This window comes from Periplaneta americana, chromosome 11 (genome assembly GCF_040183065.1).
Source record: "Periplaneta americana isolate PAMFEO1 chromosome 11, P.americana_PAMFEO1_priV1, whole genome shotgun sequence".
Taxonomy (NCBI): Eukaryota; Metazoa; Arthropoda; class Insecta; order Blattodea; family Blattidae; genus Periplaneta; species Periplaneta americana.
In genome coordinates, this window is record NC_091127.1 from 1647092 (window position 1) to 1664434 (window position 17343).

At 36.3% G+C, this 17343-nt stretch overlaps 1 protein-coding gene across 2 annotated transcripts in view; it reads left to right on the top strand.

The window, feature by feature from the left end:
• SerT (Serotonin transporter) overlaps window positions 1–17343 on the top strand; it is a 369951-nt gene that overhangs the window by 164282 nt on the left and 188326 nt on the right. For both annotated transcript variants that reach the window (XR_011334757.1, XM_069838824.1), the window contains exon 2: window positions 2852–3131. Coding sequence is in view for 1 of the 2 variants with exons in the window: in XM_069838824.1 (XP_069694925.1) it covers window positions 2882–3131 (250 nt within the window). In the remaining variant the exon portion in view is untranslated. The remainder of the gene's footprint in view (window positions 1–2851; window positions 3132–17343) is intronic.

The following is a 17343-nucleotide window of genomic DNA, read 5'->3' on the forward strand; positions in this document are numbered from 1 at the left end:
ACGTTCCGTTTGAAGTTTGTGCACCACTGTTTTCTTAATCCAACAGGCTGCTTATTCCTCCTAGCATACCTAGCGCTTAATGCCCGCGCACGACGTCAAGGTCAGAAAAATGCGCTCGCTTTGACATCACTGCTATAGATTGATAATACTACTCGAAATCTGAAGGAATTGTTTATTCCTTACGAAATACACGTTTCTCATTCTGAATTGTTAGGCTTGGTATTTCGCTTGTTGTCCGACAGTTTATTTTTTTTTTTATTTTTAAGTTCACATTATGAATGTAAGTTCAGAGACTGCTGTTAGATCGAATAGCGGAAGCTTCAACTCAAGGCATTGTTAGTTAGAAACTGACACTGGATGGATTTGCTTGCAGGTGGCTCACATTCTCGGAGTGTTAGAAACTGACTCTCTGATGGATCTGCTTGCAGGTGGCTCACATACTCGGAGTGTTAGAAACTGACTCTCTGATGGATCTGCTTGCAGGTGGCTCACATACTCGGAGTGTTAGAAACTGACTCTCTGATGGATCTGCTTGCAGGTGGCTCACATACTCGGAGTGTTAGAAACTGACTCTCTGATGGCTCTGCTTGCAGGTGGCTCACATACTCGGAGTGTTAGAAACTGACTCTCTGATGGCTCTGCTTGCAGGTGGCTCACATACTCGGAGTGTTAGAAACTGACTCTCTGATGGATCTGCTTGCAGGTGGCTCACATACTCGGAGTGTTAGAAACTGACTCTCTGATGGATCTGCTTGCAGGTGGCTCACATACTCGGAGTGTTAGAAACTGACTCTCTAGATGGATCTGCTTGCAGATGGCTCACATACTCGGAGTATTAGAAACTGACTCTCTGATGGATCCGCTTGCAGGTGGCTCACATACTCGGAGTGTTAGAAACTGACTCCCTAGATGGATCTGCTTGCAGGTGACTCACATACTCGGAGTGTTAGAAACTGACTCTCTGATGGATCTGCTTGCAGGTGGCTCACATACTCGGAGTATTAGAAACTGATTCTCTGATGGATCTGCTTGCAGGTGGCTCGCATACTCGGAGTGTTAGAAACTGACCCTCTGATGGATCTGCTTGCAGGTGGCTCGCATACTCGGAGTGTTAGAAACTGACTCTCTGATGGATCTGCTTGCAGGTGGCTCACATACTCGGAGTGTTAGAAACTGACTCTCTGATGGATCTGCTTGCAGGTGGCTCACATACTCGGAGTGTTAGAAACTGACTCTCTGATGGATCTGCTTGCAGGTGGCTCACATACTCGGAGTGTTAGAAACTGACTCTCTGATGGATCTGCTTGCAGGTGGCTCACATACTCGGAGTGTTAGAAACTGACCCTCTGATGGATCTGCTTGCAGGTGGCTCACATACTCGGAGTGTTAGAAACTGACTCTCTGATGGATCTGCTTGCAGGTGGCTCACATACTCGGAGTATTAGAAACTGACTCTCTGATGGATCTGCTTGCAGGTGGCTCACATACTCGGAGTGTTAGAAACTGACTCTCTGATGGATCTGCTTGCAGGTGGCTCACATACTCGGAGTGTTAGAAACTGACTCTCTAGATGGATTGCTTGCAAATGGCTCACATACTCGGAGTGTTAGAAACTGACTCTCTGATGGATCTGCTTGCAGGTGGCTCACATACTCGGAGTGTTAGAAACTGACTCTCTGATCGATCTGCTTGCAGGTGGCTCACATACTCGGAGTGTTAGAAACTGACTCTCTGATGGATCTGCTTGCAGGTGGCTCACATACTCGGAGTGTTAGAAATTGACTCTCTTATGGATCTGCTTGCAGGTGGCTCACATACTCGGAGTGTTAGAAACTGACTCTCTGATGGATCTGCTTGCAGGTGACTCACAATCTCGGAGTGTTAGAAACTGACTCTCTGATGGATCTGCTTGCAGGTGGCTCACATACTCGGAGTGTTAGAAATTGACTCTCTGATGGATCTGCTTGCAGGTGGCTCACATACTCGGAGTGTTAGAAACTGACTCTCTGATGGATCTGCTTGCAGGTGGCTCACAATCTCGGAGTGTTAGAAACTGACTCTCTGATGGCTCTGCTTGCAGGTGGCTCACATACTCGGAGTGTTACAAACTAACTCTCTGATGGCTCTGCTTGCAGGTGGCTCACATACTCGGAGTGTTAGAAACTGACTCTCTGATGGATCTGCTTGCAGGTGACTCACATACTCGGAGTGTTAGAAACTGACTCTCTGATGGATCTGCTTGCAGGTGGCTCACATACTCGGAGTGTTAGAAACTGACTCTCTGATGGATCTGCTTGCAGGTGGCTCACATACTCGGAGTATTAGAAACTGACTCTCTGATGGATCTGCTTGCAGGTGGCTTGCATACTCGGAGTGTTAGAAACTGACTCTCTGATGGATCTGCTTGCAGGTGGCTCACATACTCGGAGTGTTAGAAACTGACTCTCTGATGGATCTGCTTGCAGGTGGCTCACATACTCGGAGTGTTAGAAACTGACTCTCTAGATGGATCTGCTTGCAGATGGCTCACATACTCGGAGTATTAGAAACTGACTCTCTGATGGATCTGCTTGCAGGTGGCTCGCACACTCGGAGTGTTAGAAATTGACTCTCTGATGGATCTGCTTGCAGGTGGCTCGCATACTCGGAGTGTTAGAAACTGACTCTCTGATGGATCTGCTTGCAGGTGGCTCACATACTCGGAGTGTTAGAAACTGACTCTCTGATGGATCTGCTTGCAGGTGACTCACATACTCGGAGTGTTAGAAACTGACTCTCTGATGGATCTGCTTGCAGGTGGCTCGCATACTCGGAGTGTTAGAAACTGACTCTCTGATGGCTCTGCTTGCAGGTGGCTCACATACTCGGAGTGTTAGGGACCATGGCTAGTGAGCAGGTGGCGGAGGACCAGGAGGAAGGAGGCCAGCAGCAGCAGCAGCAGCAGCAGGGGGATGGCTACCAGCAGCAGGCACTGCAGCTGCAGGGCAAAGTGGTCACCGTAGCGCTGACACCATCCCACCCCCGCGAGACGTGGGGCAAGAAGGTGGAATTCCTCTTGGCGGTCATCGGGTTCGCCGTGGATCTCGGCAATGTCTGGCGCTTCCCTTACATCTGCTACCAGAACGGAGGCGGTGAGTGACATGCTATAGTTTTCTTTCATTTCACATCGCATTTCGCCACCGCTTTTGATACCGACCAGTGTATGGGGAGTGTATGTCTTCGGACCAACACTAGATAGACGTACGATGCAGTTCTTAAGAAGAAAATCAAATTATTACTTTCAAACCTTAGTATTATTATTGTATCTCCAATGAGGGTTAGCCCTATTTTATATATGTATGTTAGGGCTATAGTTTTATACACAAAAAAGATAAGCATAAAGAGAAATGGAAAAGAAAATTAAATTAGCTTGCGTGATGTAAACAAAACGTAAACAATCCGTAAATTAGGCATTGCGATTGTAAAACAAATATCAGGTATCAATTCGAGACATACAAAAACATTAACAACACACATACGTAACACTTCTATAACACAAATATGCAGCTTTCCGTACCATACATCATAAATTAATACACAATAGTCACACAAACACAATCAAACTATAATTACGACATTGCGACGACATCAAGCATCCCATAACTGACTCACATACATAACAAATCAAGCATCCGTTACAACACATACACTTCAACATAGTAACCACACTTTTAAAATTTACAAATTTAACTCCAAGAAGAATAAATAGGACACTGTTAATAATTACTATTATTTCTACAAGGCCTTAAATACATCTGTAATAAATCTGTGAAATTCCTTTAAGCAACATTGCTTCAGAAAAACGTTTGTTATCGGTGGTAAGAAAGTTGTATCGCACATGCTTATGGGTTCCTAGCCGGTACCTCTTGCGTTCTTGTAGTGGGCACTCGAATAACAGGTGGTCGACTGTTTGTGTGGGGTGTTCACAGGGACATGGAGAGCCGTTTGGGTTGTCAATTTTGAAACGTTCAAAATATGTATTAAATTTTCCGTGTCCAGTCATAAATTGCGTGGATATGTATGATGGTTCATAATTCTTTGCGGTTAGTCTATCTTTAATCATAGTCCTAAATAAGTAAAATAGGTAAAAACATAGTTTAACTTTGAAATTTGCGCTATTACGAGAAAATCTACGACATTACTGGAAATGAAATAAGCACGTCTTTTATTATACCTTATTTTAAGGATAGCTGGCAAGCGAATTGTCCGAGACTAATATCCAATCCGTCCTCTTTTGTGCAAGATGTAATAGTTTGCTTAATTTATTTATAGAACAATAGAAAGGTGAAAACAGTGTGTTTCGTTTCTAGATAAGAGAGCAAGCCTACTAGGCCGACAGGTGAACTGTCACCCTGTAGTGTGGAACGGCAGACTTCTCCGATAATCTGGTGAATAGTAGCGCATAAACAAGCACGAGTATGTTTCTCTTATAAAATCACTTTTCATAAATTCTAAACTACAGAAGTCAAATTATTTACAGTCATAGCATAATAATATCACTGTTCAAAGCTAGTGAATTTTAAAGGAATTAATATAAAAGTAGCAGTAAATATTCACGGGAATAAGAAAGAAAACACGGATAAATACCAGAATAATACTTATATTACATCTGTTTATAACAGCACCAGTACATAAAATATATTAGCAACATGTAGGCAAATAACTACCACAACTTTCTAAAAATGAACGTTTGTGGGCAGAAATGCTACAAAGCAACAGTAGTACAAAAATCTGTATGCAAAACGAACGATTTGACGAACAACAAGTTAACGCCACTTCTATCGCTACCTCCTAAGACTGTGCTGTATTATCAACTAAATGCATGTAGATCTCTTTATTTCTGAAATTTCTGTTTAAAGAAGTTTGTGCGAGATCGTGCATATTTGCTTGGTTTCCGCACAAAACCAATCCGCGGAAAGTCTAAAATTCCACATTCAGTATTCCCAACCTAACACACATAACAATTTCCCTCTTCTTACCGCTTAAGTGACATATTGATTTTACTGCTTTAGGCTTTTAACATATTATTTTTAGAGATGTTCAATATAGTAATAATTATAAATTGGAAACTCACAACTGCAATTTCACCTAAATTGCACTGTTAATTATTGTTTTTAAATATTTGCAAAAATTAAGCAAACTCTACAACTCCACTAAAGTTACTGCATTCGTGATGCAAGTAACATTAAGGAAGCCGTGAAAAAATCAACAAGATTCCAGACTCATCATATACTGAGGGGGGGAAAAAAGACAGACGTATATCACGGCCTGCTGGAGTATAGTAAACACAGAAAACATTTTAAAGCAACAATGTTGAAGATAGATATTTTTGTTTTTGCAAATTTGCCGTCATTGAACAGAAACCAAGATGGAGATTTCATTGCAACTAATTAGAAATTCCTCTTTCAGGTATGTAATAAACGATCTTCGCACAAAATAATGTACAATACACGAGCGGTATGTTTTCTTTCAATTCTCGGAAATTAAAAAAGCTCAACTACGTTTCGCTTTTTCAAACTTTTCCTCGAACATGAAAACTTCAACATGCCGCTCTTGTAACGCATATTACTATTTCGAATGTGGGGATATAACTGGAGCTGAAGTAATAATTCAACATATTCATCTTCATGTTGTACATAAGATTCAAGTCAAGGAAAAGCTCGAGTAAACCCATTTCGAGGAGATCGCCAGTAAATATTAATCCATTACCGATATCCTTTCAGTAGAAATATTATACAGGGCTTCCACAAAAGGCCTTTGCGGTTTCGAACACAGGGTCTATGAATCTGAGATGCATGGAAATAGTACGAATGGAAAGAGAAACTCAAAAAGTTTATTTCTTTTCCTTAAAGATGTTTAATGTGTCCCCACTTGGTAACACGGCATACATCAAGTCTGTAGTCAAGTTCCACGTAGGTACGCGGATTTTCCGACCCCAGATTCTGAGGTTATGTCTGTTCACCTTACCAGAAAGATGAAAAGTGGCTTCGTCATAAAACACCACGGAACGAATAAATTCATCATCGTTTTCAAATAAAGTCTGCATGCTTTTGCAGAAATTTCTTCGTAGCATTTCGTCCTCTGGTTAGAGCTTGCAGCAACTGTCTGTAGTCGGTACGGATGAACTCGCAACCGTTTGCGAAGAATCTTGCCTTAAAATCATTGTACCGTGTACGGATTGTAGGCCCACTGGGTAGATCTGCACCAAAATTTGTTCGGTAATGCCGTTGCATATTAATAACCGACTGGTTCACATTTATTTTTATGACTTATCTTCTTTACCCAAACAACCTCGAATTGCTTAATAATACGGATTATGAAATAATTCAAGAAAAATTGCAGCACATAGAAAAACAGACAGAAAAGATGGCTTTAATATCAGAGATGCTGAGAACAAACTTGTGTAAATATTTTTTACTTGGTTATTTAACGACGCTGTGTCAACTACGAGGTTATTTAGCGTCGATGGAATTGGTGATAGCGAGATAATATTTGGCGAGATGAGGCCGAGAATTCGCAATAGATTACCTGACATTTGCCTTATGGTTGGGGAAAACACGAACTTTTATATCAATGAACATCTCGAAATTGATGTTCTGCAATATCGCAGTACTTCCTGTACTGAAAGAGTAATTCTTCCACTGCCATCAACTAGAGAAAAATTGCGACAAAATAATATAACCTTAGAAATATGAAGAAGTTGAAAGCACCTCATGGAACTGCACTAATGAACCACCAGTGTTTCATGCTGAAGTTGTGGGAAGGCTCGATCGTATTCCTCGTTCTATTATGAAATCAATTTCACGGCGTAAGAAGTGTGAACAGGAAGATGTTTGCGGAAGCTCCCAATGTTTTGTCTGTCTGATCGAATGTTTAATAAGGCGAGTGGCGACTAGCAGTCTTGTAATTGGAAATTCTTACAGCAGTTAGCACTCCTAGGACAGGCGAGCTTCGCACTACAACGTCCAATCTTATGTGATGTAGACTTCGGATTTTTAGGCACTTAAAAACTGACTTTTAGACACCTAAAATAGACCCTGAACTTAGTAAAATGGACACTAAAAACTGAAAACACAATTTCAAGCAGCTAAAATGTAATTTCTATCCACACAGACTAGGGCACTTAATGAAACACAATTTAAATTTCAGATTAAGAGATGGCTACAAAATAATCCCTTTTATAATATGAATGAATTAAAAAAAAAATGATGTAGTATTTTAGTTAAATTTTATTATTTTTTACTCTTTTAATATTTTAAATATTGACACATTGTTTTTTATATTATCACATTGACGAGGCCTCTTGTATTCTTGTACCTTCAGGCAAATAAAGAATATAAATATATGAATATGAGTAACTATAAAAATTCAATTAATTAGTGAATATTAAGCATTACGGTATACAATGACAAAAACAGTAAAAGAATACTGCGGTTAGAAACTTTATTTTTGTTAAGTCTTAAATTATGAATACCGATACGTAATTTTTAATGAATTCATAGGCCTCATTGCTCTAAGGCTGCTAATACATAACTGCTTATTCAATCATAGTGTTCTGTCCAAGGGCAGGTCTTTCACTGCAAACCCAGCACTCTCTAGTCTTTCCTATTTCCTGCCTTTCTCTTTGTCTCTGCATACGATCCATATATCTAAATGTCTATCATCTGATATCTTCTTCTGCCCCGAACTCTTCTCCCGTTTACTATTCCTTCCAGTGCAAAGTGCTCATATTGCAATTAAATTAATTAATTTACCAATGAATTTACAATCAACACATTATTATAATTTGCATTGCGGTACATAACGTTTTTCTCTCATTTTCTAATGTGAAACTTTGCCTTTTTTTTTTTTTTTAGACAGAACCATTTTATAAGCAAAAGAAAAATTCTTTCCAATGATACCGAAGCAATGGATACATATTTAAATCTAGCAATATTTACCATGCTGATTTCTTTAGGCAGAACTACATCCTCCCGATTCATTACTGTCTGTTCAAAGGCTCAACTAAACCAGACACCTTCCAGGAATTTCGAATTGCTGGTAAAATTCATGTTCTGGGAATAATAAGTTAATTAGGTAGTAAAATATCGCTGCAATCGAAAAGTATTGGGAATAAATTTGAATAAGAAACAAAAAAAAGTTTCCTTCCCAGGCAGGATTCGAACCACGAAAGTCTTAGTTACCAGTCTATCGTGCTCTGAAGTGAACAAGGCTCTGAAATCAGCTACAACGGTCGGTCCGGTTCATTTGCCACTACTGTACATATAAAAAATTTTCTTCAAGAAGCGAATATGTCCAAAATTCTTTTTTCAAGAAGCCGTATAAAAGAGAACAGCGAACAGATATAAGAGAAATCTATATAAAATATGTCAGATTATTTTATTATAATATGAGAAACGTGAGGGATAGTTTTATTCGTTTTCTGAAGAATTAATATTTTGGATTTGTCCAATTTTTGCTATCAATCGTCCAATTACATTTTATTATATGTTCATCAGAGCGCAAACCAATAGTGTGATAGCATTTTGAAATGAAGATAACATATTAGGAATACATTAGATTTAAGTGACTCCTGTGTTTGTTAGCATAGGCCTCTGTATCGTGGTTAAGCTTTGGCAACCGTCGTCTGTTAAAGAAAGTGGGACGAACTTATCCACAATTTGATGTTGCAATATGGACCTTCTTGCAATGATAAATTTTTGCAGTCACTGTAAAGGCCCATTCACAATGAAAATTAAACATAACCGTAACATAAACACAGAAGTTTGCGCCCAGGCTACCAAATGGGGTCATTCACTATGATTCACATAAGCATTGACATAAACATTACCGTAAGACGTTAACATGAAAGTTTGCAAACTCCAAACTTTCATGCTTATGCTTACGTGATTTGCAAACAGAACACAATCGTGGAGCGCTGAAGTATACGACAGAATATGAGGAAATGGCGTCGTTGTTATGTTTCCATGGTTACCAAGTATGATGGTATGACTTCTTGATTTTACTGTAACGTTAAGTTAACGCTTACGATATGTTTAATTTTCATTGTGAATGAGCCTTAAGTTTTTTCATTTCAGGACAAATTTGCATCGTTACATTTTCACAGTACTTTATCTATACTAATAATAAATCTGTAGCCAAAATTTTTCTGGTAATTTTCGATTTTCCAAAAATAATTGGTGTTAACATGTATAATTAACCATCCTGAAACCGAAAATAGCTTTTTTGAAATTTTTGTTTGTATATCTGTCTGTCTATCTGTCTGTCTGCCTGGATGTTTGTTACCTTTTCACGCGATAATGGCTGAACTGATTTATATGAAAATTGGAATATAAATTAAGTTAGTTGTAACTTAGATTTTAGACTATATAACATTAAAACTAATTTATTTAAAAGGGGGTTATAAGGGGGCTTGATTTAAATAAATCAAAATATCTCCCTTATTATTAATTTTTGTGAAAAATGTTACATAACAAAGGGTTTTTTAAAAATTATTTCCGATAAGTTTTATTCTATGCAAAATTTTGATAGGACTGATATTTCATGAGATAAATGAGTTTTAAAATTTATATAACAACGCCATCTAAGGCATTGTAATGAAATAAAAAACAAATGACTTCATCTATAAGGGGCCTTGGACAACAACAAACGAAAGCTATTAAACATAGTCTACAGAAAATGTTTCTGTGTTTGTATGAAGAAATATCGATTAAAGGATATACAAGACTTTTAAAATAACAATACAATACATTTTCACCGCCGCCTTAGATTATAGCGTTGTTGTTCCTGCAATAACTCCTATGTGCAAAATATAAAATTTTTGAGTAGGAAGAAAAAACACATTTATTCATTCCGTGGCAATGGTACACAGGAAATGGTGAATTCTTACATTTTCGAAAGAAAGAAATATAATTACATATCACTATATATGCTGTATCACTATTTAAGTTATTTGAAGGGTTCAGAACCATAGTGGGCCAGAACCATAGTGGGCCAAGACGTAGAAAACAAGGGTTAAAATTAAGTTATTACCATAATTCAATGGAAACATATAGCAAGTAAAATAAAGTATACACATTAAATCTAAATGATGTCAATCTTCATTAAACTATGGTTGCATATAATAACAATTAAGAAACATGTTAAAGGAATTGTCATTGCACCAAATGAGTGTCTCTGGACCAAAATGATCGCATTTTAATTATTTGGATGCAATTTAAATTAAGTAACATATTAAACGATTTATCCTTCTATCAAACACGAATGTTCCCTGGATCAAACGTCGTATTTTAATTATGTAATTACTTTATATTTATTTCTAACGGGTGCAGCGGAGCGCACGGGTACGGCTAGTAGTTAATAAATCTTCAAATACGAAAATATAAGCACTGCTGCTTTCTAGTACATACACTCCCTAAGCATCCAGTTTAAAAATCAGAGTTCACTAATTTGACCTTTAGTTTTAATGCCTGGATGTAAGCGATCGCTAGAAATACAGGTGTTTATATTATATAGGCAGGTACACGTGTTTAAAAATTAGCTGCTACGTCATCGGGTCAATTGAAGTTTCCTGCCCGACATATAAAAGACAGTGCCTATTTCCGAACAGAGTCATCGTAGTCTATAAATAGAGGAATATAATTGTCCTCATCTCCACAATTAAAAAGTTCCTCGATGAGTGCACGTCACTGAACGGGGTGGCGAGGAGCGGAGGAAAACAATTCGCATTGTCAACTTTTTTTTCCGTCCAAACGCGCAACAGGTAGCAAAAGAGAGAATACGTGGTAACCATGGATACCGCAACCAAAGCATTATCGATCCCCGCGAGCAAACACACTGTAGCAACTATTGTCACTTTGTTGGGCGAAAAGTACGACATAAAAGGAAATCTTTCGGCGTTCTTTCGTAATTAATGTCTACATCGCCTTTGCCGCTTCGAATGATAAATTGGCGAAGCAAAAAAAAAATTGTGGAGGTTATTTTTGTTAAAGAAAAGCAGAAATGTTGGAGTTAGGGGTAGTTACCATCCACTTCGTCATCTGGCGGCGTTCCATTGTAACTTCCCCTAAGAAGAGCCAGAAACAATACGGACCCTGCTATAAAAGCGTGAGTTATAGTTCCGAAGTTGCTACAGCTGGCGCTGTCCGGCAGTTGTACTGTGGCAAGGAAGGAAGCCAGTGTGAGAGTTAACGTGGGCCAATGAAATGCGTTATAGCGGCTTTCAATATTTTATCCAATTACGTAATAATCTGAACTAACACTTGGAATAAAGCTAATTTTATATAAACATTCCACTCACAGGCGATCGGGTCATAATACGCATAAAACACGACGTGAATGAAACATCGCAACACAAACATATCATTTTAAAATATCCACAAAAACTAATGACCAGGGAACGGATTTATATGGACTAAAAATATATGAAATATGTAAATATATATGTAGTTATTTTTACCAAAATATGGAATTAAATATGGATTTTTACCAAAATATGGAATTAAATATGGACTTAAAATTATAAAAAAATGACTATGTACGTTAAATATTGGTACATTTTAATCAAACTAAACAAAAAATATAATGGACGTACCTTATCTTCCAATGTAGTTTCAACAAAACACAATTTTTATTGTCTGTTACCATAACAATAGGTTACAAACATTTCTTTCAAGTGCTGAAAAGTGAATCTTCTTCTATTGTCTCTGAGGATAGATTTATACTGACTAAAAGAGCGTTCGACGTCACAAGAAGTAACTGGTACATAATTCAATTTCACAATGTCTGCTGGGGATAAGTCCAAGTTAATCTTCACTGTTGATTCACCACTCATCACAGCAACAACCTTTTGTAGTTCTTCATATCCAGGGTTTTTTGAAAGTACAGTGTCCACCTTAGCTCTTACTGCATCTGCAACTTTACCTCTACCACGATTCAGTTGTTCCACAGTACTATTTATAATTTCAAAACTTTCAGATAGTGAAAGGTGCCTATTTTGGAGACTTTTGAGCGTTTTTATGATGCATGAAAATGTATGCTGAATGTGAGCTAAGTCATTCTTCACACTTATGTCACAGGTAACTGTTTTCGCAGTATCAATTGAGACTGCATCTTCAGAGTCCAATGCAAGGAGAACATTGTTAATAGAGTCTATATGTTCGGCATAATATTCAACTGCTTCTAGCCATGTACCCCATCTAGTTAAAATTGGCTTTGGTGGCAATGGAATTTCAGGGTACATTTCTTTCAACACGTTAACTCTACTGGGAGCTTTGAGAAATACTTTTTTCACTGATGAAATCAACAAATCTACTTTAGGGAAATTGTCTCTGACCACTTCTGCCACACGATGAAATGCATGCGCCACACAAGTAAAATGAGTCAATTTAGGATATACAACAGATAATGCTTGTCCAGCTTTGACCATATAAGGGGCAGCATCGCTAATAAAGAATAACACATTATCGTACATAATACCCTTTGGCCACAGGATACCCATAGCTTCGTTGAACAGTTTAACTATAGTTTTGTTATTGCACTTTTCTAGAACATCACAATGTAAAAGAATTCGTTCAGAATATTGTTCACTTAACAAACCGATAACTACATTACCAACAAGTCTACCTTCTTTGTCGGGAGTCTCATCAATGGAAACCCAAATTGAACTATCTTTAATTTCATCTCTTATCTTCTGTATTGTCTCATCGTAGATGGATGGAGCATACGTCTTCCTAAGTGTTGACTCATCCGGGATTGTATGTTGAGTATATTTTTCAAGGAATTCCCTGAAGACCTTATTCTTTAGTTTGTAGAGAGGAATATCAGCAGAGATGAGAGAACGGCACAGGTCGATGTTAAACTCAGATCTTACATTCGATGTTGTTGGTTGTGTTAAAAACAATTGTCTCTGCTTGGAATTTAGTTGTTTGTTGGCCTGATGTTTACTAGTTGTAATGTGTTGTTGCACCAGGAACTTTTGTGTAGATGATACTGCACACTGACACAAATTACAAAATAATATTTTATTGTCAGTTGATAAACCATCTTCTTTAAATTCTGAAATGTAACTTGTTAGTTTTGATTTTAAATTGACTGAATGACGTACTTTTGGCATATTTACCGTCTTTATAGTATGATTTACAAAACTGAACCTATGTGTACTCTGACTGGCATTTAACTGTTGAGCTGCACAACTGAAGTCTGTTAAAAATTTTAAATTAAATTAATACAGTTTTGTAACTTACTTTCCCATTGTTGATAGGACTGCTAATTTTCAAATAACTCTGATGTTAAAGGGATTACTGAACATGTGTTTAAATCTCTATTGTTGAAATGTATTTTTAAAAGTTAATGGAATTTTGTTTTGTTTTATTGTTAAACCTAATATAATAAGGACTGTTGTATATGAAATATGGAAAATATATGGAAATTAACGAAAATATGTACTAAACTCTAAAATATGGAAAAATATGGAAAATAAAAGTAGGATTTTTCAACCCTACACATTGTGAAACATAAAGATAATGCAAAATATAAATTATATTAGCTTTATAAGTAAATATGTATTTACATATAAATCCTTTCCCTGCTAATGACGTTCCGTAATGCCACCAAAACAATTTCAATTAATACACAGTGCAGTTTTAATTATGAATAATAAATTGAATGAATACGTTAGTTATATTAAATTCTTGTGCGATATTCCATCACATAAAGTGAAATTTGTATTTAAAGTAATGATATAAAAATAACATTGAAAATATGCAAGAAGATTACACAAATACTACTAAAATATGCACGATAATTGAAGGGCTCAGAGCCAAAGGCGACTAACCAACAATTACAAAATGAATAAATAAGAGTTGATATTAAGAGGATCCTGAAAAAATGATTAGTTTCACAATTTATTTTAATTGGTTTACATTGAATAAATACAAAAACATATCATGAATCTATAACAACGATGTATAGTTTTGAAAAAAGGCTTAATAATGAACAATACAAAATTGTGGGTTGGTCGCCTTTGGCTCAGAGCCCTTCAATTATAAAAGAATACTAAATTATGTAAGAACACTAAATGTGCAAGAAAATGGAAAAGCGTTGAATATGCAAGAAAATTGTGGAAGAACGCGAAAATACGCAAGGAAATTCTAGAAAGACATAAAAATATACAAACTCTGTAGCACTAAAATATGGAAAATCAATAAAATATACAAGGAAATTTTAAAAAATCCTAAAATATGCGAAAGAATTATGGAAGATAATTAAAATATGTAGAGGATTGTGGATGGACACTAAAATATACACGAAAATTGTGAAAGAGCGCTTATAATGTGCAAGAGAATTATAAAATATATATATATATATATATATATATATATATATATATATATATATATATATATATTATAAAAGAATATGGAATATCTTTCCTCTGATTGAGGTTCTGGCTGATATGTAGCCTACATCTATTAACAGGCAGTACATCTCACTTGACGATGTGTGTCAGAGGAAGAACAATTGTTTGTATGCATCTGAAGTCTGACTAGTGTGATATGTAGCTAGTCGGCGATGTATGCAATGGAGGGGAAAGAAACTGGCCACCTATTATCTCCTGGCCTCGTTGCCTCATAACCGGTGCCTTGTTGGAGTCACCTATGAGGTTCAGACCTGTCTTCGAACAGTTGACTAAACAACAACAAAGGAAAAGCAGTAATCGAACCACGTTATTTAGTTAACTGTCCGATGACAAGTTTGAACCTCATAGGTGACTCCAATAAGGCATCACTCATGAGACAATTAAGCCAGGAGATAATGAGTAGGGTGGTCAGTTCCTTTTCCCCAAAGAAACTATAAAAACTAAAATATACGGTAAAAGTAATTGAAAATTGAGAAATCGACGTTAAAATATGTAGTCTACGTAATCCATGTACAAAATTATGTACAGCTGTGGAAGAAGGACTAGAATATCTAATATAATTAAAAAAAAACATAAATATTTATACAGGGACATCATTTTATTTTTACTAACATTTCTAATATTAACCTGGCTATACCTTTGTATGAACGGTTGCTAACCCCTTCCACGACTGGAGTTAGATGATACTGGCGTAATATACAAACAAATCACTTTACTATGTATAGGAGGGAAGAAAAGTAGTTCATTTACATAAACTAGGAAATATCGCGATTTTGAGTTTGATAATTTTCATTATGTTTTTGTTTAATCAAAATACAGTACAGAATTAACAATGAGTGTTTTTACTCACGAACTGAGCTGTCCATACGGACGTATTCATTATGCAGTGTATATTATACTGTCTACAGCACATTAGCGTACAATATAGAGAATGAAGTTAAATTGAAAAATAATCATAATATGGATATTTAAACACATTTTTGAAAATGGTGGCCGTTCATTACGATACAGGCTTCACTTCTTTTGTGCATATTATCGCACTATAGACTATTGCACCTAATCCCAATTACCAGTTTCATCCTTCGTACTAGTAACTCATGTTGAAATAATTCTGTACCTACTCTATAAAAGAGTACCTTACGTACTGTAAATTCAATCTTCACTTCTGCCCGATCCGAAATCTACTGTCCGTTCAAGTGGTTATGTCGCAGGGTCGTAGAAAGGGGGAAAATCACGTGACATTTAATTACTTTACGAGGCCCTTTTATTTAAGTTATTTTAAACAGTTGTATAATATTACGTAGACGTCCAATTCCTAACTGAAATTAATGTTTTTTCAGAAAAGAGCTAAGACAGCCCAGCCACTAGCCTTTACAAAGAGGCGAATAGAAGCGGGTGGGGGGAAACCGGGATGCGACATAGGCAAATAGACGACAATACCTGTGCGAAAATATGATTCAATATTGAAAGCTCTTTCGTCACTGGAAAACGCGAACATATTTTTGGAACGTACTGTTTACTATGACCGCAAGGCTACTATGACTGTATATGCGGTCTTGGATCTGTGTGGAGGACGGTTGAACTTCATTAGTGGAAGGGGTGGGAGTGAAGTACATTAAAAACTCAGGTAAAATAAAAATTGAAGTAAAAATAAAATGATGTCCCTGTACAAATTAAATAAACAACAGAAATATGTAAAAAAAATAGAACAAACAATAACGAATACTACGGAAAGAGTATTGGAATACATATGAAAATTCTAAAAAGTTCGCTAAAATGTGTATATAAGAGAAGTAGTCTGAATCAAACAACATTAACATGGATAATGAGCTGGGTTTGTGAACATGGGTTCGACTCCACTGGGTCTGATTACCTGCTTGGTGTTTACCCAATAAATTTTAAGGCGAATGTCAGGTAATTCCATGGCTAATTTCCTGACTCATCTCACAGGATACATCTCGCAATCTAGATAAAAGTGTAGTTGATACAGCATAGTTAAATAACTAACATTTAATTGTGTTGTATAAGTATTAGCGAAACACTATACTTAATTGACAAGAAACGTAAAAGACTAGAATTGAAGTAGCTTACGTAAAGAATGCAGAATTATAGTTTTAGAAAAAGATGACAGAATTCTGTAGAAGTGAAGCTTCAACGATGAAAGGAAAAGATGACAGCCTAGAGACAGACAAAGTGAGATCTTTCATAACTGAACTTGTAGTTAAAAATGAGTGTAAAGGCATAACTCGATGATATTTTATTAATAAATAAAATTAAAATGCAAAATGGCTAGACTACGTATACATAACAGTTATCAACATTCCAAATTGAATACGAATTGCAGACTGATCGGAAGGAGAAATGAGGGACAACAATGAGTAACTGAAACTGCAACTTACCGCACTATACAATATTACATTTCAATCTGTGATGTGGATGATGATGATGATGATGATGACGAAAATTGTGGTGATAGTTTTTATGAAGAAGGTAGTGTACATTATTATTACTATTATTATTATTATTATTATTACTATTATTATTATTATTATTATTATTATTATTATTATTATTATTATTATTATGGTGATAATGACAATGGTGAGAAGATAACTATGATAAATTGAATTGAAGTACGAAGAGGCTCCTAATGTAATATTGTCTTATTTAGTTCAAAGTGAAATTTTGATGTCAATGAACCGAACAGATAGCCTACCCGGTCATGCTCTCACAACTAATTTTATTAGCAGATAAATTGTAGGTATGAAATTCCCATATTTTATTGCTAACAAAACATTATTAACCTAATTTACTTTAAATTTTCGTTCAACGAAGCGATATAACAATTTTATCCATGACCATAACGAAAAATTCTGTTTTATAAA